This window comes from Benincasa hispida, chromosome 2, assembly GCF_009727055.1.
Source record: "Benincasa hispida cultivar B227 chromosome 2, ASM972705v1, whole genome shotgun sequence".
Lineage (NCBI taxonomy): Eukaryota > Viridiplantae > Streptophyta > Magnoliopsida > Cucurbitales > Cucurbitaceae > Benincasa > Benincasa hispida.
The window spans coordinates 13,057,623-13,080,003 of record NC_052350.1 but is presented as its reverse complement, the minus strand read 5'-3'; the positions used below and the strand labels follow the sequence as shown (position 1 = coordinate 13,080,003).

Sequence of the window (22,381 nt, the reverse complement as noted above, 5' to 3'; positions counted from 1 at the left end):
CCAAAACACCCAGTTATGAGTTTTCTTTGTTGAGCTTCATTTGTTTTTACTCTCTTTTTACTCTTCGCTAGAGTCAAATATTCAAGTTCCAAACAAACGTTGGTGAGACTTTTTGTCTTAATTTTACATTACAGAAATCAGAAACCAGAGTAATTGGCTGAACTTGGTCGCAAATTTTGTCGTATTTTACTATTAAAAGATTTTATTAAAAAAAAAAATCAATTCAATACGCATGTGAATCAAATCATGCCGCAGGCTGTGCTTAGGCTTTGCTTTTGGATTTGCCAAACCACAAATGTACAAAATAGCAACGTGTGAACACTCCGTGACACCTTTCCCTACATGACACAACTTTGTTGGTTTTTGCTATCGCCTAAATTTTTTCTATTTAAGAGAAAAAAAAAACCCTCTTGAAGTATAAAATATATTGTATAATAATTTGCTTATTGCAAATATTTCCTTAAATGCTAATAATTATTTATTATCAGGACCGACAATGGGTTCATGGGAGTTCTTTTTTTTTTTTACGTTTTGGGAAGTACAATTAACAGTAATTTTCATAAAATTCATAAATATATATATATATATATATANGTTTTGGGAAGTACAATTAACAGTAATTTTCATAAAATTCATAAATATATATATATATATATATATACCGAACTTGGTTAAAGTTAGTGACGATGCCATTCACAAAATTTGTCTTATCCAAGACAATAAAAAGTTAAAAAGCAGTAAAAACAGAGGGCCCTTCACACCAAAGCACCGACAGAAGTAATCATATTTCTTCAGCCATTGTGGCCCTAAGTGCGTAATGACATCGATCATCAACTTTTTTTTTCCCTTCTTTTTTTGCTTCTTTTTTTTTTCTCATTTGTTTTGTGTATTACATCAACAATCATATAGAAAATCAAGCAAGCAGTGTACTGCTGAGACTATATAATTATGAATGGAGTGTAGAAAGTTGATTCACATACACAAGATCACGAATTCATGGAGCTGCAAAACCTTCAGAAACATTAACACATATCAATTCTGGCAGCAGCAAATGGAATGGAATGCATTTCTTTCATGCATCAAATCAACAATCCCAAAATTTTAACTTTTCCTTCATAAAATTATGACTTTTCCAATGAAAAACAGATTATAAGCACAAGCACCGATGCTATTCCAACCGGTCCCAACAAAGGGGTCCTCCTTTCGGAGGTTACTCGGACCATAATCATTGAATAAAATGTGTATGAATTTTATTGATTAATTACCAGATCTTCTCAGGTATGCTAACACGCCTAACCCGGCAACAAGTGCGGCTCCAGCTGCAACTGCACTGTACGCCGACGCCCATGCGTCTCTTTGAGCATAATCCATATTTGCTGCACCAGAACCCCTTCTACGACCATGACTTCCTGGATATTCCAAATGCAATCTCAGACCCTGTGCAAAACCAACATGTCTTTTTCTTCAGTTGAACCATTTCTTTTCTTCGATAAATTGTCATTCACAAATAATGATCCAATACAGTACCTTCCACCCAGCCAACCTTGCGTGCTCTACAGCTGCTGCAAGATCACTGTCTGATCCTAGAACAACTTTATCGTGGTCTTCATCTTCATACTACAAAATGTGGGCCATCAATAAGTTCTGTTATTTAGGAAACTCAAAATTGTGAAGCCAAATAAAGAGACCGGTAATATGGGTCCGAGTGCATACCAAAATCTGAGGCAGTTTGTTGCGGTCAATATCTTCGCCAATTCTCTGAAGGATTGCTGTTATAACATCTGTTAAACTCCGAGTATCTTATCTCAGATAAAACGACAAAGAAATCCAGTCAGCCCCACTTAAATGGATGTTAATGTTGATATTAACAATGAATGTGGAAAGCTAGCTACAAAGACACGAAGGAACAAAAGGAATAATGTTTGTTTCTAGCCATTATCGCTCTGGGAAAACATGTTTAGCCATCCATCACGGTCTTGCCAATCAAAGTTGATTACTAAAATACAGATAATGTAACCTTATTTGGCATTTGGGAATAATCAAGTGCCACAAAGAGCCATGAAAATACATCCATAACTTGCACATTTGGATTGATGATAATGAAAATAGAATGAGAAACGTACCACAAGAAAATCGATGCATCCGGCCCTTCCTATCTTCAAGTTTAAAAGAAAAAGTATTTGACATTCCAGATGATGGAAAGGGAAGAGTTCTTCCAGTATCCGTTTCCTCGGAAGCCAATTTCATTGAACCTTCACTGAGATATCACACAAACGTGTGAGATAACTAAATAACTGCAGCAAAAATGTAAGCGCATAACTATTTGACAGTCACAACCTATGCAATTCATCGTCATCATCATTTGGTGATAAGGCCATGGCAGAATCCCAAAATTTCTGCATCATGGAACTTGCAGCCTCGTTGCTAACTCCAGATGCATTTCCAACCTAATCACGAAGGAATGCACAAGTCACGTGAATCTTCACAAATCACAATCACAGATTAAAGAGCTCCAATAAATTTAAGTACGTTGTTCAAAGCACAACTAATATTCTATATTAATTTCTAAAAATTTAAATATTTCTTCTCCCTGCCAGACGCTCATTGGTTTATGACTTTAAATGAGTCCACAAATGTTTTGTATGTCAGTCCTAAAAATCCTCACCCATCAATGTTCACAAGGTTAAACTCAAAGTAGATGGCTGACAGGGTCTTAACACTAGACTACTAGGTTAAATCCTTGAGCCTATAACATATTTACCAATATAACGAACCCTTGAGGCTGTAAATCAAAAAATTCAGAGAAGCGAAAAACATAGCCTTCATACTACAAAGATTTCGAACTGGAAGAGGAGATTGTGATAGCTAGAGCTTGCGCAGAACATAAGAAATTAGAGGGGGAATCTTGACGATTTTAGTTGACTAAGCTTAAAATTAAAGAGCACAGCAAACACTATAGGAGTAAAAAAAAAAATAAGACTATTTAAATACAAAAATAATATATGGAAAGGCATTGAGTTGCTACATATATGAGAGCAATTCTTATAGCAACATAATATAGAAAATTTCTCAAAGAACATTCAGAAGGTCTAATATTTACCCATACCAACTTAACTATTCAAACTACACTGCTCACTGGTATATCAGAACTGTTCCATTCGGAAACTAGCAACACCACTGATCTCAAATTCCAAATCTTATCATGGAAAACATGATTAATAATCTGGACATTACACTTCCAGTAATATGTTAATAGCCCTTTGAAAGTGATATAGCACGAACATAGTATATCTTTTATTTTTGCAATAACAAGAAGCAAAGTCAAACAGTTCTAACAAATATAAGGTTCCAAAAATTAATGGACTCACCGTAGCAACAGCAGCATGGGTGATATGTATTACATCAACTACAGCAACAACATTTCCATCTGCAGCCAATTAACTATCAGCATCAGAAATAAAGATGACAGGCTTATGTTCACAGATGAAACCTTTTCTTGTTCCTAGGATTTACAATTACACAAACGTTACCTCTATCTACCACTGGAAGATGCAAAAATTTTCCATCATGCATAGTGTGCAGAGCGTCAACTATTGGTGTATCAATTGATGCACATTCAGGATTTGGAGTCATGACCTAAAACATGAAACAGAGAGGTGATATTCAGTTCTGAAGAACACATATCTTGCATCGTCAAAGAGATTAAAACAAAATTTACATGATACAGAGTAGTGTTTCTCCAATATCTAATCTTCTTGCAATTTCTGTCATATTTATCTCTGCCCCAAACCCCAATCTAAACCAGCGCCCCCTTTCAATTTAACCAATAGAACTGCACAGACAGGAGGGGAGGCAATGCACTATCCTTTATACTTCATGCTAGCTGAAAGAAATTACCTTCTCCACAAGTGTGGATTCTGGTGGAAGATTTTGCGCTATTAATCGCATCAAAATATCCTTTGACCTGAAAAATATTAAATACAGGATACGTGAAATTTTATCCAAGTATAAAATCCTAAGTCCAGAAGACTTATGATGGTACTCACGTGAGAATTCCTTGTGGCTTGTTATCAACTGTCACAACTGCAGAACTCACTCGAAGTTCTAGCATCTTTTTCGTGGCCATCAAAACTGTTTCTGTTGGTGGAACTGTAACAATCCTGGAAAATGGAACATCAATAAAAGATGCGATGCAGATAACATTAAAGACCAAATATCTTTCACGCAAGAAAAGTATTACCTACTTTAAATTCTCTGGGATTATAGTAGACAGAGATGGTCTGAACATACGCTCTCGAAGTGTCTCGATAAATGTATTAGGACCTGGTCATCAATGTTAGCACAAATTAGAGTTGTTTTTGGAAGGTATTAATACCATTGGAAATGACAGTCCACTAACCAGAAACAGAGGTTCCCCAACTTTTTTCAACACCTTCAACTGCTGCAGCAATAGCCTTTCCTTTTTCAGCTGCTCTTTCCATTCGTGCAATAGCATCATATAAACATTTTGCAATATCAAGTAATGCAATGACCTCCCCGTTCTCAACTACAGGCAAATGTCTAAATTTTCCTGTAGACACACATATCAGACCCACATAGCAAGAATCACTACCATGTACCAAACAGCACGGCACATTAAAATGTGAATGTGCTTGTCAGAATCATACGAACCTTGAACCATCTTCTGGAGGGCTTCCACGGCTAGGGTATCAGAAAGAACAAAAACTGGATTCCTCGTCATAACTTTGGATACAGGTGTTTCATCAAGATTAATGCCACAAGCAACAACCCTTGTTGCTATATCCTTCCATCAAAAGGAACATAAATATATTAGAAAACTTTTTTTTTTTTTTTTGGTTGCAAGGGGACTTTTACCCTTAAGGCTAAAGGAAAGCCAATGTTAAACCTTGTCTGTGAGGATACCGCAAAGTAAAGCATTTGAATCAGTCAGTAACAAAGCATCAACTCTACGAGCAGCCATCCGACGACAAGCCTCAGAGACAGTAGTACTTTCAGGAACTGTCAGTGCTCTTGACAGCCGCAATCGTTTTACCGTACGCTCACCAGTGAGTTGTCTTTTTCAAACGTAAATGGAGAATGGAAATCAGGTTAATATCTCTTGACTTTACCAGTTAAATAATTGTATCCAACAAATATCCTATAAATTGTTACTGAACCAGGAAAGGTATCGCTAAGTACTCCCATTCTAGTAAATTAAGAAATCCCTCAAAAAGTTCCACGATAAAATAAGAAAATATACACAATGCATACATGATGCAATCATATGATATAGCAGAATACTAACGTTCAAGTACATCTGTTAATCCTCTAAAAGGTTAAGCAGTGAAATATTAGTACTTGAGTTTCATGTATTTTCAATTCCATTTTGCCTAGACAGATTCTTGATGACATGAACTACTATATTTTGCAGTTTCACACCAAAAATTTGGGAACCGGGCTGTTCTGAAGGTTCCTGCAAACCTTTGAAGAGTTTTAGAAGATCATCTGATTGAAGAAACGCAACTTCAAACAAGTTTCAACTTTCAGCTTTGAAACTTACCGAAAAAAAAAATCTAAACGGACTCAAATAAATAACATGTCACTTAAGATGTATGTGTAGGCATAACAAAATAAGGATAAGTGAGAGCATCGATGAGAAGGGATTTAGAAGTAGCGATTTACAATGAACGAGAGGATGAAAGAGACTTCCGCGGTGCATCCGAGCTTCCGTTCTCATGGGTTTTCTTCTTGCCCTGAGACGATATGTTCGTTAAGGACAGACTTCTTCTCGAAGAACCGCCTTGACTAGTCATTTCTTCCCGATGGTTTTCACAATCTCAGATAACACCTTGAAAACATTACAACCGAAGCTCGTTCAATCTCACGTGAAAAAATTGAATATGAGAAAAGAAACATAACCCAATTCAGACGGGAAAAAATATAGTAAACAATTAAGATTCAATTCTAATGAGCAATCTATCAGTTTTTGAAGCATAGAATCGAAATAACGAAATAAAAAGAAAATCTAAAAACCTGAAATATCGCTTCTTCTTCAGCGTTGAATCTCTCCTTAATTTTTTTTTTTTTCCCTATTGAAAAATCTTGAACATAGATTCTACGCCCTCAGAGAGAGATTATTCAAAATATTGAGAGTTAAACCCAAATCGTGCGAGCGCGAGCAAATTAATCACCAAAAGTGAACAGAGAAATGAGGTCAACGGCGATAATCGATCGGAAAACTTCAAAAATTCAAAGAAAGATAGAGTAGCAACGGTCGGTAATCTTATCGGAAAGATAAAAATTATCCGGGAGAAACTACCGACCGTCGAGCGAACAAGAAAGGGATAGCGAAACGAGAGGGAAGGGAGAGGAGAAAACCTAAAGAAATGGGAGAAATCGAATTTTTTAAGAGGATGGGGAGAGTGGACCAATCATAGTCCTCCACGTCCACAAAACTAACTGAAATAGTTGAACTTGAAAAATAACAGATAATATTTCTGAGGAATGCTTCCGGTTGGCGCTAAATAAAGAAATTGATTTCTCTTCAAGTTACGATTTTCCCATTTTCCTTCGTTTATTTAATCAATTTATTTATAAAAGCTTTATTCTAATTTTTGAGGTTAGTTTCAATTTCCTATCTACAATTCGATATTTTTAAATTGTAGCCAGAAAAAATAATAATACTATTTTCATTTTTTTTTTAATTAATTTCTTAGCAATATGTAAACTATCTAGCTTGCTGACATAGTCATGCCAATATAAAGACATACCATGTATTTACTATTATTTATGTTTATGTGACCATAAAGTCATTAATTATCATGTCGATAATTTTATCTCTCCCTTCTTGAACTGAAAAAACAACGTATATAAATAATAAGTTGCACCAAAAAATATATAAATAATTAGAAGTTTTTTTTAACATTATAACAATCAAATTAAAATCAAGAGCTCAAATTATAGGAAGAAATTTTATAGTTTAATCTAAAAACATGTTATATGATAATGGGTTTGTATGTGTGTGTGAGAGGACAAATTATATTAATCTCAATATATGAAAATAAAAAGGCTAAACAGTAGAAAAAAGTACTCTTATACTATGTATTGGTTTCAATTATAATTTATACCTCCAATTTGAAAAAATTTAATTTAACCAAGTTTAAACTCTTTTTTCTTTTTTTCTTTTTTTCTTTTTTTCTTTTTTTCTTTTTTTCTTTTTTTACTAAAACATCCTTAAAATATTTTTGCCATTATATTGTGTATTTTATTTGTTGCTCAATTAACAAAAATAAAAATATATACGATAAGTAACCCTTCAATGAAATGAGAGAAAATCCGGGATCGTGGAATTGAAATGAAGAATACAAGTATGAGCCGATACAATCTCTTCCATCTAAAAATTTTAGTAATAAAAAACTTCAAGAATTAAATGTAACGTCTCGAGTTTTAAAAAAAACTAATTAATTATCTTATATTATTGAGTTTTGATTTTCCTTTAATTTTATGAATTTGGAATCAAATTGAGATGATTGTAAAACCGCGTTGATTAATTTGAATTTAATTGAATTATTTAGATTTATTTGATATTTTGATTTTGAATTTAGATTTGGTGTTTAAGAGGGGAAGAGGAGAATAATTGGAAATTGAAATTTAATTATGAAAACGAAAAGGAGTTTTGATATATATACACATATAAATATTGTTTGAGGGCCCAACATGAGATGGTATATCATGGGTTAATATATCATTTTAGTGTTTGGAGGCCCATTATCCCATCTCATCGATTTTAATTGTTTGTGGGCCCATTTTTGAAACGTGTTTCGTATCTCACCGCCATTTTCCTTTCGTGTATCATATATCATCTCAGTGCTTGAACATATTCGATCATGCTTGATCATACTCGATCATACTTGATCGTTCATACTTGATCATACTTGAACTACTCGATCATTCTTGAATATACTCGATCATGCTTGAACATACTCGACCATACTCAATCGTTCTACTCGATCATACTTAACATACTCAATCATATTCGATCATGCTTGAACATACTCAATCATGGTTGTTCAAACTCGATCATGATCGAACATACTTGTTCATACTTGTTCATACTTGATCATACTCGCGTATTTTGCATGTTTTCAATATTATGCATTATTAGTTACCTCATTTATTCAACTACCCACCAACTTTAGTAATAACTGTTCTAATTGTTTGCTGGTTTTATTCCACTTGTGTATTTCCACTACCCATTCAACCACTTTATTAATGACTCAACCAGTTTATTAATTGGATTTAAGTTCATTCACGATGTAAACTTAATATTCTAGGCTAGTCACACTTTTTTTAAATATTTTTTGGGTTATTATTAATGTTCAACAACCACCATTCTCCTTTCACTTTTTCTATATAACAACATTGGTCATTCTCTATTTGCTTAAAGCTTCCACTGTCCAATATTTATTTTGTCAATCCGGTGAGTTGTTTAACTTTGATTTGTCATTTTCTACTTTCTAATGTTTGGTTATGATATTTTCATATTATTGATTTTCTAACTTTTGGTTGTTTGGTGGGTGGTAAGGTGTCTCGTTGTGTTTTGATCCAACAACCTGTGGACTCCATCTATATCATACTTTATAAAAGTAACATAGGTACTTCTCCCGAACTAGTTATCCTTCTACATTATAAGTATTTATAGATTTTTTCTAACTTTTTTTTTATTGTTTTGTTATGCAACCCAAACTAATACGAAATATTCAATTAGTTCGAAGTTGGTGCATTATTTTTTTTTTTGTATTCCTCTATATTCTATTTCAGTTGTATTTTTTTGTGTTATTATTTTTGGTGTGTTACTTATACAATGGATCTATTGCACGGACTGTTTGACATTTTTGGTATTGATATTTTTTTTAATTTTTTTTATGAGTATTTGCAATGTCTTCATTTAATTTTAATGTTTACATGCTTCTTAATATTAAAGTTACCTAAGTTACCTTGCAAAAGTGTGGGATTTATATTTTTGGAATATTGAACAATAAAAATATAGCTTAATTAATCGATAAATATAAATATATTACTTAGATTTAATAAATTTCAGTAATTAATATAATCATCGTTAATTATTTTAATATAAATTATCAATGCAATCATTTTTAATTATTTTAATATAAAATTGGATTGTATACCATATATTGATGTTGGAAAGAATAAAAAAAATGCAATCAATGTCTTCTTGCAAATATGATGGATACAATAATTGGATTATAAGATTTTTTTTTTTAAAAAATAGTGTTCATACGAGTAAATTATTATAGAGTACAAAAACTAAACCAGATAGCACTGGCATAAAAGCTCTACACACTCAAACACATATATATGAATTCAGACATAACAACTATGCACACTCAAACACATGTTGTAAAGGTGTTATTGAATAGATCTATTGCTTAAATAGAAATCCAATAAAATTGAAAGTCCTTGGACTATTGGATAATTACTTGAACTTTATATGGAAACATAAAGGTGGATCAGGTTCAAGTAAATAGTCAAAATGATCTATAGTATATGAATAAGGTTGGGTACCTTATTCTGGTAACACTATTGGATATGGCCCGTCTGTAGTTGTTACAAGGAGTTGTAAAGTGCTACAAACGATGGGATCCTAATTCGTTCACGTTGGACATGAGGAGTAGGGGTGTCCTTGTGCAAAAGGGTTTGTACAAGATTGGACCACGAAATGAGTCACTATTACTTTATAAGATTGGACCACGAAATGAGTCACTATTACTCTATAAGATTGGACGACAAAATGAGTCACTATTACTTTATAACCCTGTTTACTGTTTAAGATTGACTATTTCAAAGCGATGACCTAGGTAACTTGACATTAATCCTAAGCTGACTATGAACTCCTATTTATTCAGGATAAATTTGTATAGGTGAGGGTTGGCTCGACAACATCGGCGCAATAAAACTACCATTTCAGGGGTAAGACTGGATAAATAGTTGGGGACATACAAGAGGGAATTCACTCCCATCCGTTTTAGAGATAGTAGAGATTGATTGTTGCTTTAAGTGGGCCCACCCTCTCATTGGCCCGATAGGGACTCGTTTTGTTGATTGAATCACAAAATCATTGTTCATTAGGGATCAGTGAGAACTTAGGAACAAAATGTAATTTTGGGGGTAAAACAGAGATTTGACCTAATCAATATTACGAAAAACCTAATCTAATGAGTTTAGTCGATTAATTCAAATTAGAATCAAACGGAATTGGAAAAATATATTTAAATATAATTTAAATATATAAAAATGAATTTGTGTAAAAATTAATTTAATTTTAGATATTAAATTAATTAGAATTATTTAAATTGTTTAAATAATTATTTGTTAATTTTATTAGAAAATTAATTTTGAAATTAATTTGTAAAATCAATAAATTTTTATTTTAGAAATAAAATATAATTTTAAAATCAAAATAGATTTTGGAAATTAATAAAAACACAAAAATGAGAAATGAGATTTTTCATGTTCATCTTCAAAATAACTCACAAAGAAACCAACCTCTTCCTTCAACCAATGAGCTGCATCCCATAACCGATTATTTGGAGGCTATATTCTTAAAACTCATTAAATTGTTTCCAAAATGAATTAAAGTGTTTATGGATCCTAAACTCTTCCACTAACTGTCGATCCAACACAGACATATGAACTCAAACATAACAACTTTCCACACCAAAACACATAGATATTAGAAACTCTTCAAATCCCACATCCTATATCATCTCAACGTAAAAAATAACCCAATATATTTTTGGTGTGTCTAGGGATGATGGAAACAAGAAAGAACTAATTAAATAAGTTCTCCGTTAGCGTGAAAGTTAAAAAAAAAAAAAGGGGAAAATTCTTCATCTTCTTCGTGAAAGCACTGTCGCGCATCCCTTCTTCGCGTGGACCAGTCGCACGACGTCAACACCGCTGCGGATTTCCCTTATCGGCTGTTTCGCGGCCGTCGACCGCCGCCCAACACCGTGGATCGTTGGCGTATTTCCCTTATCGGCTGTTTCGCGGCCGTCGACCGCCGCCCAACACCGTGGATCGTTGGCGTATTTCCCTTATCGGCTGTTTCGCGGCTGCTTTCTTCCACGAGTCTCAGCTGCGCCGCCAGCCGCCGCCTGTGCCCAGCCACGCACCGATGATGCCGCCGTCGGTCGCCGATTAGGCCTGCTGCCATCTTCGCCGGAATCCTAGATTTTGTAGTTTACCCATAATATTTGGGGCTTGTTTGGAGTACGTTTTGGAGGAATTCGAGATGCTTTCTAGCGGAATTAAACTTGTTTCGATCCATTCGTGGAATTTAATTATAGTAAATTGTTAAAGTTGGTTATCGTGATAACTTTTCTCCGGATTTAATTCAAGGTAAGTGACAGTTTGGTATTAGGCATCCTAATTTAGATTTATCAAGTTGTTTAATGGATTTTAAAAGCATGATTTGAAATTTGTGATACTCTTTATGTTTATGAATGTTACGGAAAATTTTAGCATATTTGGATCTATATGACATGTTATGAATTATGTTGTGGGATTAATTATGAATTTCATGTATGTGATGCATGATAGACTAGCAGAGACAATCTAATGCATGTTTTTATTTCAGGAGACCGATGGGTCCAGTATCATGTTTTAACGGTGTATCTTTGAGCCACTAGAAATACTTGAACCAACAAGTTTACTTCCATGTTTTTTTCTTCATGTTTGACGGTGCGCCATCAAGCCATTAGACATGCATGAATCGACATGTTTACGTTCTATGTTTCTTTTCCATATTTGACGGTGTGCCATCAGGCCACTAGACATGCAAGTTAAGGCGATACAGGTTATCCCCTTAATTTAATGAAGTCACTTGCTAGGTATTTTATACTCATCCTATGTTTATACGTCATTCAAGTAAGGGCAAGAATACTAACAAGAGGAATCCATCCCTCATAGTGTTAACAGGACTAGAAAACTATACGCCTCTTTCATGTTTTACGTTTTTCTTTTCATGGACTTGATTTTTGACCGAATCTAGATGTTAAAAGATTTTCAATTTCAACTAATCTTTTCCAAATTTAAAATTTATATTTTAGGGAACATGATTTAAATTATATGAATTCTTTAACTGAAATTTTGTTTGAATTATTTATTTAATACAATATTTCAATTTTCTTATTTTAAATGTATATATTTTTTACAAGTTTATGCATGCATGAAGTAACAACCATATTAGGTGGTTAGAAAGTTGGATTGTTACATTAAAACAAAATTTTTCAAAGTTCGGCAAATAATTTAGATTATCTTCATGGTCCATGAGTTTATATATACATATATACATTTAACAGCAATAAATAGAGAAAATATCAATTTTGAGCTTAAATTTGTTGGGTTGCATCAATATGGACCATAAATTTTCAAATTCATGAATTGTAATTCTAAACTTAAAGAAAAATTATTTTAAATGACAAAACTGTTGAAATTATTTACAAATAATAGCAAAATATCATAATCTATCCGATAGACACAAATAATAATCTATTATAGTCTATCATCTAAAATTTTGATATATTTATAAATATTTTGATTTATTTTTCTATATTTAAAAATAGTCGAAACTTAAACCACGGCTGCAATTTTAATCCTTTTATAAGTTCTCATCCAAAGTATTCATTAAAAAAAAGTTTATTTTTTTGTAAAAATATATTTTATTGAAATCAATGAATTTATGAAGAATTCTTGGATTGTGTGTGCGTGTGTTCCTTTTAATTATTATTATTATTATTAAAATGAGTAGGTGAGCTAGAATTGAATATATTTTTAAAATTCTAATACTTTTGAAGTTTATAGTTAAAAGTAATGTTTTTCCAAAAGGAATATATATATATATATCAAATGTGGAGAGGTTTAGTTTACTTTTGAAATTTATTGTCGGACTTGATTTAATAATGAAAAATAGTCCTTTTTAAAAATATTCCTTTTCCCCAACTCTGAACATGGAAATTGGAATAAAGAAAGTTTCAACAGGGGAATTGAAAGGACAGAGGAAGATGTGTGTTGTAGCTTATTGGATCAAGTTAAAGTTGATTTGGTATTGATTCCTATCTTGATGCTCTGATTTCGTTTTTATGTTGGATGAGACTTACAGTTGATGAGTGAGCCCAAATTCAAACGAAATCGGGAAGTCAAATAAAGAAATACACATATTAAAAGGAAGATGTAGAAGCCTCAAGTAATGGATCGATCAACCAAGTCTGATAAATATTGTAAGTTTGAGATTGATGGTTCAATTTTTACAATTATTGTATGTTTGAATATCAAATTTTAACCTTTATAAAAAATTGTTGGTTCAATTGCTACATTTAAAAATTTGAGAGTGTAATTGCAATTATGATAAATTTTGTAAGTTTGATGGTCTAATTTTAATATTTTGAAAATTTGTCGATAAAAAAAACCTATTTTTCAAAGCGTTGAGACTAAAAAAAAAGTAAAATTTTCATATATTTTATTTTAGTTTGGAATTTGAAGTTTGTAATTATTTAGTTGTTGAAGTTTTAAAATTATAAAGAAATAGTTGAGCTTTGATATATTTATTAAAATTCATGCAATAATTTTTTTTTTTAAAAAAAACTAAAGATCTAGAATTTCATTAGATAAAAAATTCAAATCTCTCTCTTATAAATCAATTAATTTTTAAAAGTTTTAAATTCGTCAAGAAAATATTACTTTTGAATGAGATCAAAGTTATGGGTACTAAATTGTCAAAAAAAGATTTCTTTATCATCATTCATTTTCAATTTGACATTTTTCATTAACTTGCTTAACTGTCAAATAAATATTAATTTTCAATTTAACATTTTTCACCGACTCACACATCATGGAATAAATCGAAAAACAAAGTATTATGCAAGATTGAATATTATAAAGGATAAAAAATAAATAATTCATTGAATTATCAAATAAAGATTCATTTTTTAACTTATCAAAATCAACTAGAAAATTATTTCAACTTCACTTTAGTTTTTTCTTCTTAATACAATATTCGTGAAATTAGGGTTCAAATAACCCGACAATCCGAACAATTCGGACTACGTAATCCAAAATATAAAGGTTAGGTTGGGTTAATTTTATTTTTGGGTTGGGTTGGATTAAACTTCTTCAATTTTTGTTGGATTGGGTCTCGCTAAAAAAGTTGGGTTGACCCAACCCAATTCGAATTATATATATATAAATAAAATATACTATATATATTTTTCTTTGTTTAAAATTTGGTTACTTTATATTGATTAACTTGTGAATTTTAAATATTTTTCTTTTAAAATTGTTATGATATTTGTGTCTATTTGAAGTTTGCAATAAATTTCTTAGATATTTGAATTTTATAAGATTTTAGTTATTAGTCATGTGTTGTATATAAATTTATATATTTTTAATTAAAAAGAAAAAAACAAATTATAACCCAACAACTCAACCCAACCTAGAGATTTTATTTAGGTTCTTTGGATTGGTCCAAAAAAACACCCTCAATCCAACCCAATCCATGTACGTTCCAATGTGAAATGTAAACTAAAGATTCACCAAATTATCAGCTAAAATTTAGTATTATTTCTTTATAACACTTAGTCCTTATATTAAACCTTTTTCTAAAAAAATTGGTAATAAAAATTGTGTCGTAGCTGTTGGTATTTGAAATTGGTAATGAAAATTATCATAGCTGAACAATTTATCCATATTTGAAATTGGTAAGAAAAAAGACATTCCATCTTCGAAATTGTATGAAGAAAAAAAACGTTTAAAAATTTAGTACATGTATAGTTTTATAGATTAGAATATTTTACTGGAAACAAAATTCTTAACATAAAAAAGGAAAATTTTGTGCTGCCAATTAAGGAAAATCTATTGCTGGAAGTGTGTTTTATATATATTTGCTTGTGGATTACACAAAATCCCATTCTCAAATTTAAACCACACACATTATTATCCAAATTTATTACAGTTTATGAACACGACAGCTTCATCTTCTTCTGTAAAGCTCATTACTACTTTGAGCATCGACGGCGATGGAATCTGAGGCCTCATTGCCGCCACTATCCTCTCCTTTTTTGAGTCCCAACTTCAGGTGCTTCGTTAATTCTAAAATTTTAATTTTTTATAACAATCTAATTATCTATTATATATTATATTATTTTTTTTTAAATTTTAAATATGCAGAAACTTGATGGAGGGGAAGCAAGAATTATGCAAATTACTTCAACGTGACTGCCAGAATAAGCACCGACGGACTAGTCCCAACAATGTTAACTATACCAAATGAAAACAACAGACCTTTGTTTCCTACTAAAGATATTAAGGATTTTTACCTTAACTATTGTCATAAAACTTTCCCCCAAGACGGTTTTATTTTTTTTAAAAAAAAATAAATAAAATTGATGAATTAAGATAAATTTAATTATATCATATTTAAATGCTAGATGGATACCATTGACACTCAAGAAATTGATAGGATCAAAATACAGCAGACAGTATCTCCATAAGATCATTAGGGAGAAACTCGGAAGAATAATATTGCACCAAATTCTTACGAATGTGGTTATCCCAACATTCGACATTAAACTCCTCTAGTCAACCATCATCTTCACTTATAAGGTTAGTGTAATTAATTAAATTAGTTAAAATCTTTAATTTTAGTCCAAATTTTAATTTTTCGTAATTAATTGTTAGATTAATGTAATTTTTAGTGACACACAACTAAAGAAAAATCCTTTATTAGACGCCTTGGTATCAGATATATGTATCTCAACTTCAGCAGCACCTACATATCTTCCGACGCACCACTTCAATCACCCATAAGTTGTATGTTTTAGTTTTACTTAATTCATAAGTTTCAAATATTATTTATTTAAAAAATTATCTTTTTCCTTCGTAATTTCTAAAAAATGTGCTCGTTTTTTCACAATTACTTGACAAACATTGTTGACGATTTCCGAAGTAATAAAGGAGATAGTAGTCGTCTTCGTTGCAATTTTTAGTGATATCTATAGGGATAGAGTCGTCAAGAGAGGAGATGTATAAATACACGACAAAGAAAGCAGAGTGAGATTTGTTAGAGTGGTTGAATCTAACTATTGATGGATTTTCTTACGCAAGTTTTGATTTGGTAGATTTATTTCTTGATGAGATTCTTGAAGTTTATCACTCTAAGAATAACTACCTTCAAATTCAAGACGATAGTTTAAAGAGTAATGATGTTTCTTCGGTGGATGGGACAACAGAGAGGAATCTGAATCATCTTGCGAGAATTAGGAAAAACCTGTTGAAGAAAAAGATTTCAAAAGTGAATTTGGAGACGGGGATTCGTGGAGATTTTGGATTTTTAGAAACTAATCAACAAACTATGATTAGATATGCTAAATTATTTTCTGAACGAAAAAAGGCCTGCTGCTCTCTACCTTATCAATTAACTAATTGCTATTACTTTGTTAAGATATTCCATGTTTTTGTGATATCTAGCTGCGTTGTATTGCTTTAGTTTCAATATTATTATTAGTAATTTTTCTTTTGCAATGTTTATTTGTTTTCTTTGTTCAGTTTCCTCTTATTTCCTCTTTTTATTTTGAGCTAACTACTCTACCAAATGTCAATATTAAATACTAATAATAAACTAAAATATGAATCTGAATGAATGTCGCAATATAATGCACTTTTAATTTCAAAGATAACTAATATTTTTCAAAATGAGAAAGTGGTAAGTTATAAGCGAGGTGGATTAATGAAAATTAGATAAAACTTAAATTATCATTCTATCTAAATATATACTATATTGAAAAAAGCAATAAGGAGAGAATTTTTCTCTTTCTTTTTTACCCTTACAATTTTTAAAATGTTGTTATTATATCTCTTCGGTTAAAATCTTACTGGTAGATACCTCACCAATCAAACTCTTTTATCGAACACACTTATGCAAAGAGACTTCTTCCTTTCTACGATAACCACCCTAACCTTTTTTCTTTTTTTCTTTTTTTTTTCTTTTTTTTTATTTTTAAATTTAAATCTTTGTAGCATTTTATTTTGTAACTTGTTCATAAGTAACTATTTTACCAGAGATTGAAATGGGATCGAAACACACATGACTCTACAATTTATGCATTGATACGACTAAATGACAATTCCAAAATGAAAAATTAAAGTTGAATTTCAAAACGATAATTCCATATTCTTTTTCCCTCTATTTTACTTTTGTTCAAATTACATTTTGGAGAAAATGTTAATGGTTGTGGAATTTTTACTTTGGCTAATTGGACGAATTTTTATAACTTATGTTGTGTAGGTGTTGAGAGGAAATAATATACGACATTGTGAATGTTTTAAAAGGTATTGGAGTAATGAATTGGTTGTTGTTGTTTTGTATGTTTCTTTAGTTGCACCTTTTCGCAAAGGCAAAGAACCAATGTATATGGATAGGATTTTCTTGCATTCCAAGCCATTACACATAACTAGATATTTGCAATGATATGTTAATATTCATATTTACATTTTTTTTGCCCAATATTCTATTTATAAAAGGGGATAATTTTTATATACCTATTTTGCATTTTTATTTTTATTGAATTCTTATATTACTCTTTGTCAATAAAATGAGCATTTTCGAGTGTAGGTGTCCATTAATAATAAAATAGATTTGACCTTCTAATTTTAAATTCACAAATTATATTTATATATTTCAAAATTAAAGTTTTACATAGAATAGGTGCAATTGTTGTTGGTGGATACAAATCTTTGAGAGTATGTGTTTGATGAGCACCAAATAATGCAAATGGAATGTGACTATTTAGAAGGTGGTGGTTATACATCGAACATATGCTTCTTCTCGTATAGGTGTGAAATGTAGATATAACAGAAAAAAAATAAATTGTTTGATTATGTTCTTAATTAAAAGAATATTTTGCATAGCTAAAATTTAGAACAAAAAAAAAAAAAAAAAAAAAAACAAAAATACAATATCTTTTAAAGAGGCAAGTATAAAAGTAAATAAAGTAAATTAAATATATAAAAAGTTCGGAGATTTAAATTATAGAGATCTTTTTAAATATTAAAAAATATTTAAAAATATTTATACTTTATAGCAACAAAACACTTTTGTAACTTTTTGCTATAAAGTGTAAATATTTTTTAGATTTTTTATTTATAAGAATTTCCCTCCATTTTTATACACATGCATAAATTAGTTAATAATCTTGAACTTTTATGTAAACATTAGAATAAAGATTCCAAAATAGTTAAGAAAATTGAGATTACTTCATTCCAAAAGAAATTATTAATTTTCAAATTAAATTTTACATGTATTATATTGGTCTTTTAAAATTAAAATAGAATCTTGATTTTTTAAATTATATTGCATTAAATTCTTTCATAATTTTATGGAGATTAAAACAAATTTCAAATACTATTTAGTTAGGACAAAATCATGTTTATATAGTTGAAATTGAGGGGAAAAAAATACAGGATCTTTTAAAGAGACAAGTATGAAAGTAAATAAAATAAATTGATACATAAAAGTTGGGAGACTTAAACTATATACACATGCACAATTTTTTTAAGAATATTGAATTTTTACTTAAAAATTAGAATATAAATCCTAAAATAGTTAAGAAAATTGAGATCGTTGAATTCCAAAAGAAATTATTAAACTTCAAATTAAAATTTCACATGTATTGTACTAATTATTTTAAAATTAAAATTTTATCTTGATTTTTTAAACTATATTGTAATCAACTTTTCCATATATTTCATGAAGATTAAAACAAACTTCAAATACTATTTAGTTAGGATAAAATGATCTTTAAATAAAAACTAAACATTTTTTAGTTACTTTAAACTTTTCCATATATTTCATGAAGATTAAAACAAACTTCAAATACTATTTAGTTATGATAAAATGATCTTTAAATAAAAACTAAACATTTTTTAGTTACTTTAAATTAAAACTACAAAATTTTATGGAACTATAGAACCTAATATCTTACTATTTAATTCTTAGTTTTTCGTAAAATTATCTTTTATCACCCTTTTCCAGGAATACTTACAATAAAATTTGTTTAGTACTCTACAATGTAGAACAATTTATTTATGAAAAAAAATAATCATATGAAAATATGAAAATAAAAATTGTTACATTTTCTAATTCTTAAAAGTTTTGGGTAATTACAAACAAAAAATGATTTACATTATTTTAATTTTTTTAATAAAGACTACAAGATTTCACGTGTATATGCATGTGTTTTTTAACTAATATTTTAAAATTGATTAGATTTTTGTCTTTACTTTATATCCTTAATTTATTGGTGTTTTTTTTAATAAAAAATGATAAATGGTAAAAATCTCCATAAAATAGTGATATGTAATAACATAAAATTGAGCCCATAAATATTAAAATCGGTTCCCAAATTTACAATATAAATTGGATTCTTAAAAGTGATGCGAAAAACTTATAGAATTGATACAATTGTTTACCAAAATTAAAAAACAGAGAGCAAAATATTATATTTAGGTCATAAAGTTTGTGAGAGGATGACAGAAAAAATAAATAAAGGGGAAACGGAAAAATGGGGGAGGCTCATCCGTCCACGTGAAGCATCAAGATCAACGCAGTTGTCGAATCGCTGTCCCGCTTTCAAGTTTCCAAAACCACTCCACTCCACAGCTTCCCTTCTTAAACCTTCTATCCAGCCAAACCCCATCCCTATCGCCAAAGCCAAATCTCACTTTCTTTGTGGTTTTAATTTTAGAGACTAAATGGCAGATTGGGGGCCGGTGGTTATAGCGGTGGTGCTGTTCGTGCTGCTCAGTCCTGGCCTCCTCTTTCAGATCCCAGCCAGATCAGGACGAGTCGTTGAATTTGGGAACATGCAAACAAGTGGGGCTTCCATTTTAGTCCACGCCGTCATCTTCTTCGGCCTCATCACTATCTTCCTCATCGCCATCGGCGTTCATATCTACACTGGCTAAACTCTGTTCTTCTCTTTAATTTATGCCCCTGTTATCTGTACGTTTCTTTATTGGCTTTTTTTTTTTCTTTTCCTAATTTATCGGTTGTTGTTACGAGACTTGTGATTGATACTGTATCATTGGGGTTTCAATGTAAAATTGGTTTAATTTGAAACGAGATCCTTAAATTGAATGGTTGTTGTTGGGTATTTGGTACGAAGGTAGAGGAGAAGAAGGGGAAAAGATTCCGATTCGACTCAAATGCGAAGTCGAAGTATGATTTTGAAACAAAAGGATTCCGAGATACGATTCCCATGGGTTTTACAACCATTAACACGTGCTTTTACTGTTTCATCCTCTTCCTCTTCCTTTTTCGTCCGTTCGGTCTCGACGTTGAAGATGCCCTGTAGGCCACCGCGTCTGGTCGGTGGCTTGCACCCAATAGACGCCGGGCCCACATTTGCGCCTCGATTTTTCTTTTTTTCTTATTTATATATATATCTTTATCTTCTGCCTAAATAAATAAATAAATAAAAATAATACTCTTTTCATCTATAAGAAAATAAATCATATCAATACCTATCATGGATGATGAAGCCATTTTTTTTTTTTCTTATATTTAAAAATATTTTTATTTTCGTTCCATATATATTGAACAAGGTGGTGGTTTTATTTAGGTTAAAAATTATTCCAACTAAGTCAATTGTCCAACTTTATGTTCAGATCATTTTAATAATTTTAAATTTAATCTTATCTATGGAGTATTTTTACTATAAATTCAAGAAACATATTTACATGCTAAAAATTCTAAAAACATATTTATATATTATATTTTCTCCATGGCGCGTAGTGAGAAGATTATTTAATTTGAGGTTAATTAACCAAACAAAGTGAGAAAAAAAAGTTTAGTGAAATTTGATGTTGTAGCAAAGTTCTATGATGTATGGGAATTCTACGAGAGAGCCGTTTGGGGAGTTTTATCATGTATGGGAATTTGATGGTTAATTATCTTCATTGGAGAAGCTTATCATGAATTGCTCTCATTTTCATATCTAATATCACTTCTCAATCGTAAAGGTCGGTAATTTGAAAAGTGGGATCTATTTCATCTTTTACGTTTGATTGTGTTTACTGGTGTCCCACAATTTTCCTAATACGTGGTCTCCCATTGAAAATCCGTAATGAAGTAATGTAATATGAATGAAAGGTGTAGGATGATCAATCGAATTGTGTTTGAATATTGAGTGGGATGCACATTTTTTTTTGTTGATAATTTTGTTTGATTTTCCAAAATTTGCAATTCACAAGTCATCAATTATCGTCGCACTGCTTGGGTTTATCGGTGATGGTGAGTGGTATAAATGATTGTTACCATTTACCCAATTTTTAGGGTTTCTGGTCTACTACTAAATGGAATAAAAAATCATATCGATAAATTTGTCCTCATACATCATCAATTATTGTTGCATCACTTGGGTTTATCAGTAACAATGAGTGGTTTAAATGATTATTACCATTTATCTAATTTTTAGGATTTCCTGTCACACCCTCTCCCAAGACACCCTATTAATCTGGAAAGAGATGTGAAGACAACAGATGTCAACCCTCTTATGACATTTACTGCTCATTTAGTACCTGTAATCTGTCTCCTCGTTTTTGCATAATCTAATAAACAAATAAGTAAGTATGTATGTATATATGTATGTATATCCAGATGTCCCAAGCATAAGCCATAGAGGCAACATGAACTTCAGATAATAACATAGCTAGGTTGTCCATGATAAACTTCGTATAATTATTGATAGACCAAAGCTCATACTCAGCAAACTCACTGACATATTTATAGACTTAGGTCTCTACCTTTTTTCTGCTCTTATGTACATGAATACAAAATACTTCAAACTTAGTATAGACCTAAGGACTTCTTGGTCTATCTAAATCTTCTCATAGTTTTATGGTAGACTGATAGTTGTAAGCTAGGTATCGAGAACCCAATCGCTACCTAGGGAAGGAAAACATTTTGAAAAAGTGAGCTGGGAAGCCCATAACTTACAATCTTGCCCATATAAAGCTTAGCTAACTTGTCAAGAGTAAATGTTACTTTGATTGGAAGGAAGCTCTTGAAACTAAACTTCATTTCAATATAGCTTTTCATCCTCAAACAGATGGTCAACCAGAAAGGACCATACAGACATTAGAGGACATGTTACGAGCATGTGTGCTACAATTCAAAGGTAGTTAGGGTACACACTTTCCTTTGATGAAATTTTCCTAAAACTGTAGCTACCACTCCAATATTGGAATGACAACTTATGAGGCATTGTATGGGAGATAGTGTAGGACTTCAATGTGCTAGACTGAA

At 31.0% G+C, this 22,381-nt stretch overlaps 2 protein-coding genes and 1 pseudogene across 3 annotated transcripts; 2 read left to right on the top strand and 1 right to left on the bottom strand.

Annotated features, from left to right (window-relative positions):
- Nucleotides 1–754: 754 nt before the first annotated feature.
- On the bottom strand, nt 755–6,533 carry LOC120071366 (CBS domain-containing protein CBSCBSPB5). Of its 2 annotated transcripts, XM_039023609.1 has the most exons (16): nt 6,034–6,533; nt 5,683–5,848; nt 4,907–5,075; nt 4,672–4,804; nt 4,400–4,570; nt 4,245–4,323; nt 4,047–4,160; nt 3,898–3,964; nt 3,531–3,636; nt 3,369–3,427; nt 2,338–2,447; nt 2,124–2,257; nt 1,714–1,799; nt 1,528–1,617; nt 1,266–1,437; nt 755–1,011 (listed from the first exon to the last, which is right to left on the bottom strand). In XM_039023609.1, exons 2-16 carry the CDS (start codon nt 5,811–5,813, stop codon nt 995–997), a joined length of 1,638 nt encoding a protein of 545 aa, XP_038879537.1. In that variant the 5' UTR covers nt 5,814–5,848; nt 6,034–6,533; the 3' UTR covers nt 755–994. The 2 variants fall into 2 exon arrangements, with proteins under 2 accessions (XP_038879537.1, XP_038879538.1); XM_039023610.1 differs by lacking the exon at nt 755–1,011 and having other exon boundaries at nt 1,037–1,437; nt 6,034–6,532.
- Nucleotides 6,534–15,034: 8,501 nt separating this feature from the next.
- On the top strand, nt 15,035–15,885 carry LOC120071975 (annotated as a pseudogene).
- Nucleotides 15,886–19,636: 3,751 nt separating this feature from the next.
- Nucleotides 19,637–20,212, top strand: LOC120071480. The gene has a single exon (XM_039023791.1). The coding sequence runs from the start codon at nt 19,828–19,830 to the stop codon at nt 20,038–20,040; it is 213 nt and encodes a 70-aa protein (XP_038879719.1). The 5' UTR covers nt 19,637–19,827; the 3' UTR covers nt 20,041–20,212.
- The last annotated feature ends 2,169 nt before the right edge of the window (nt 20,213–22,381 follow it).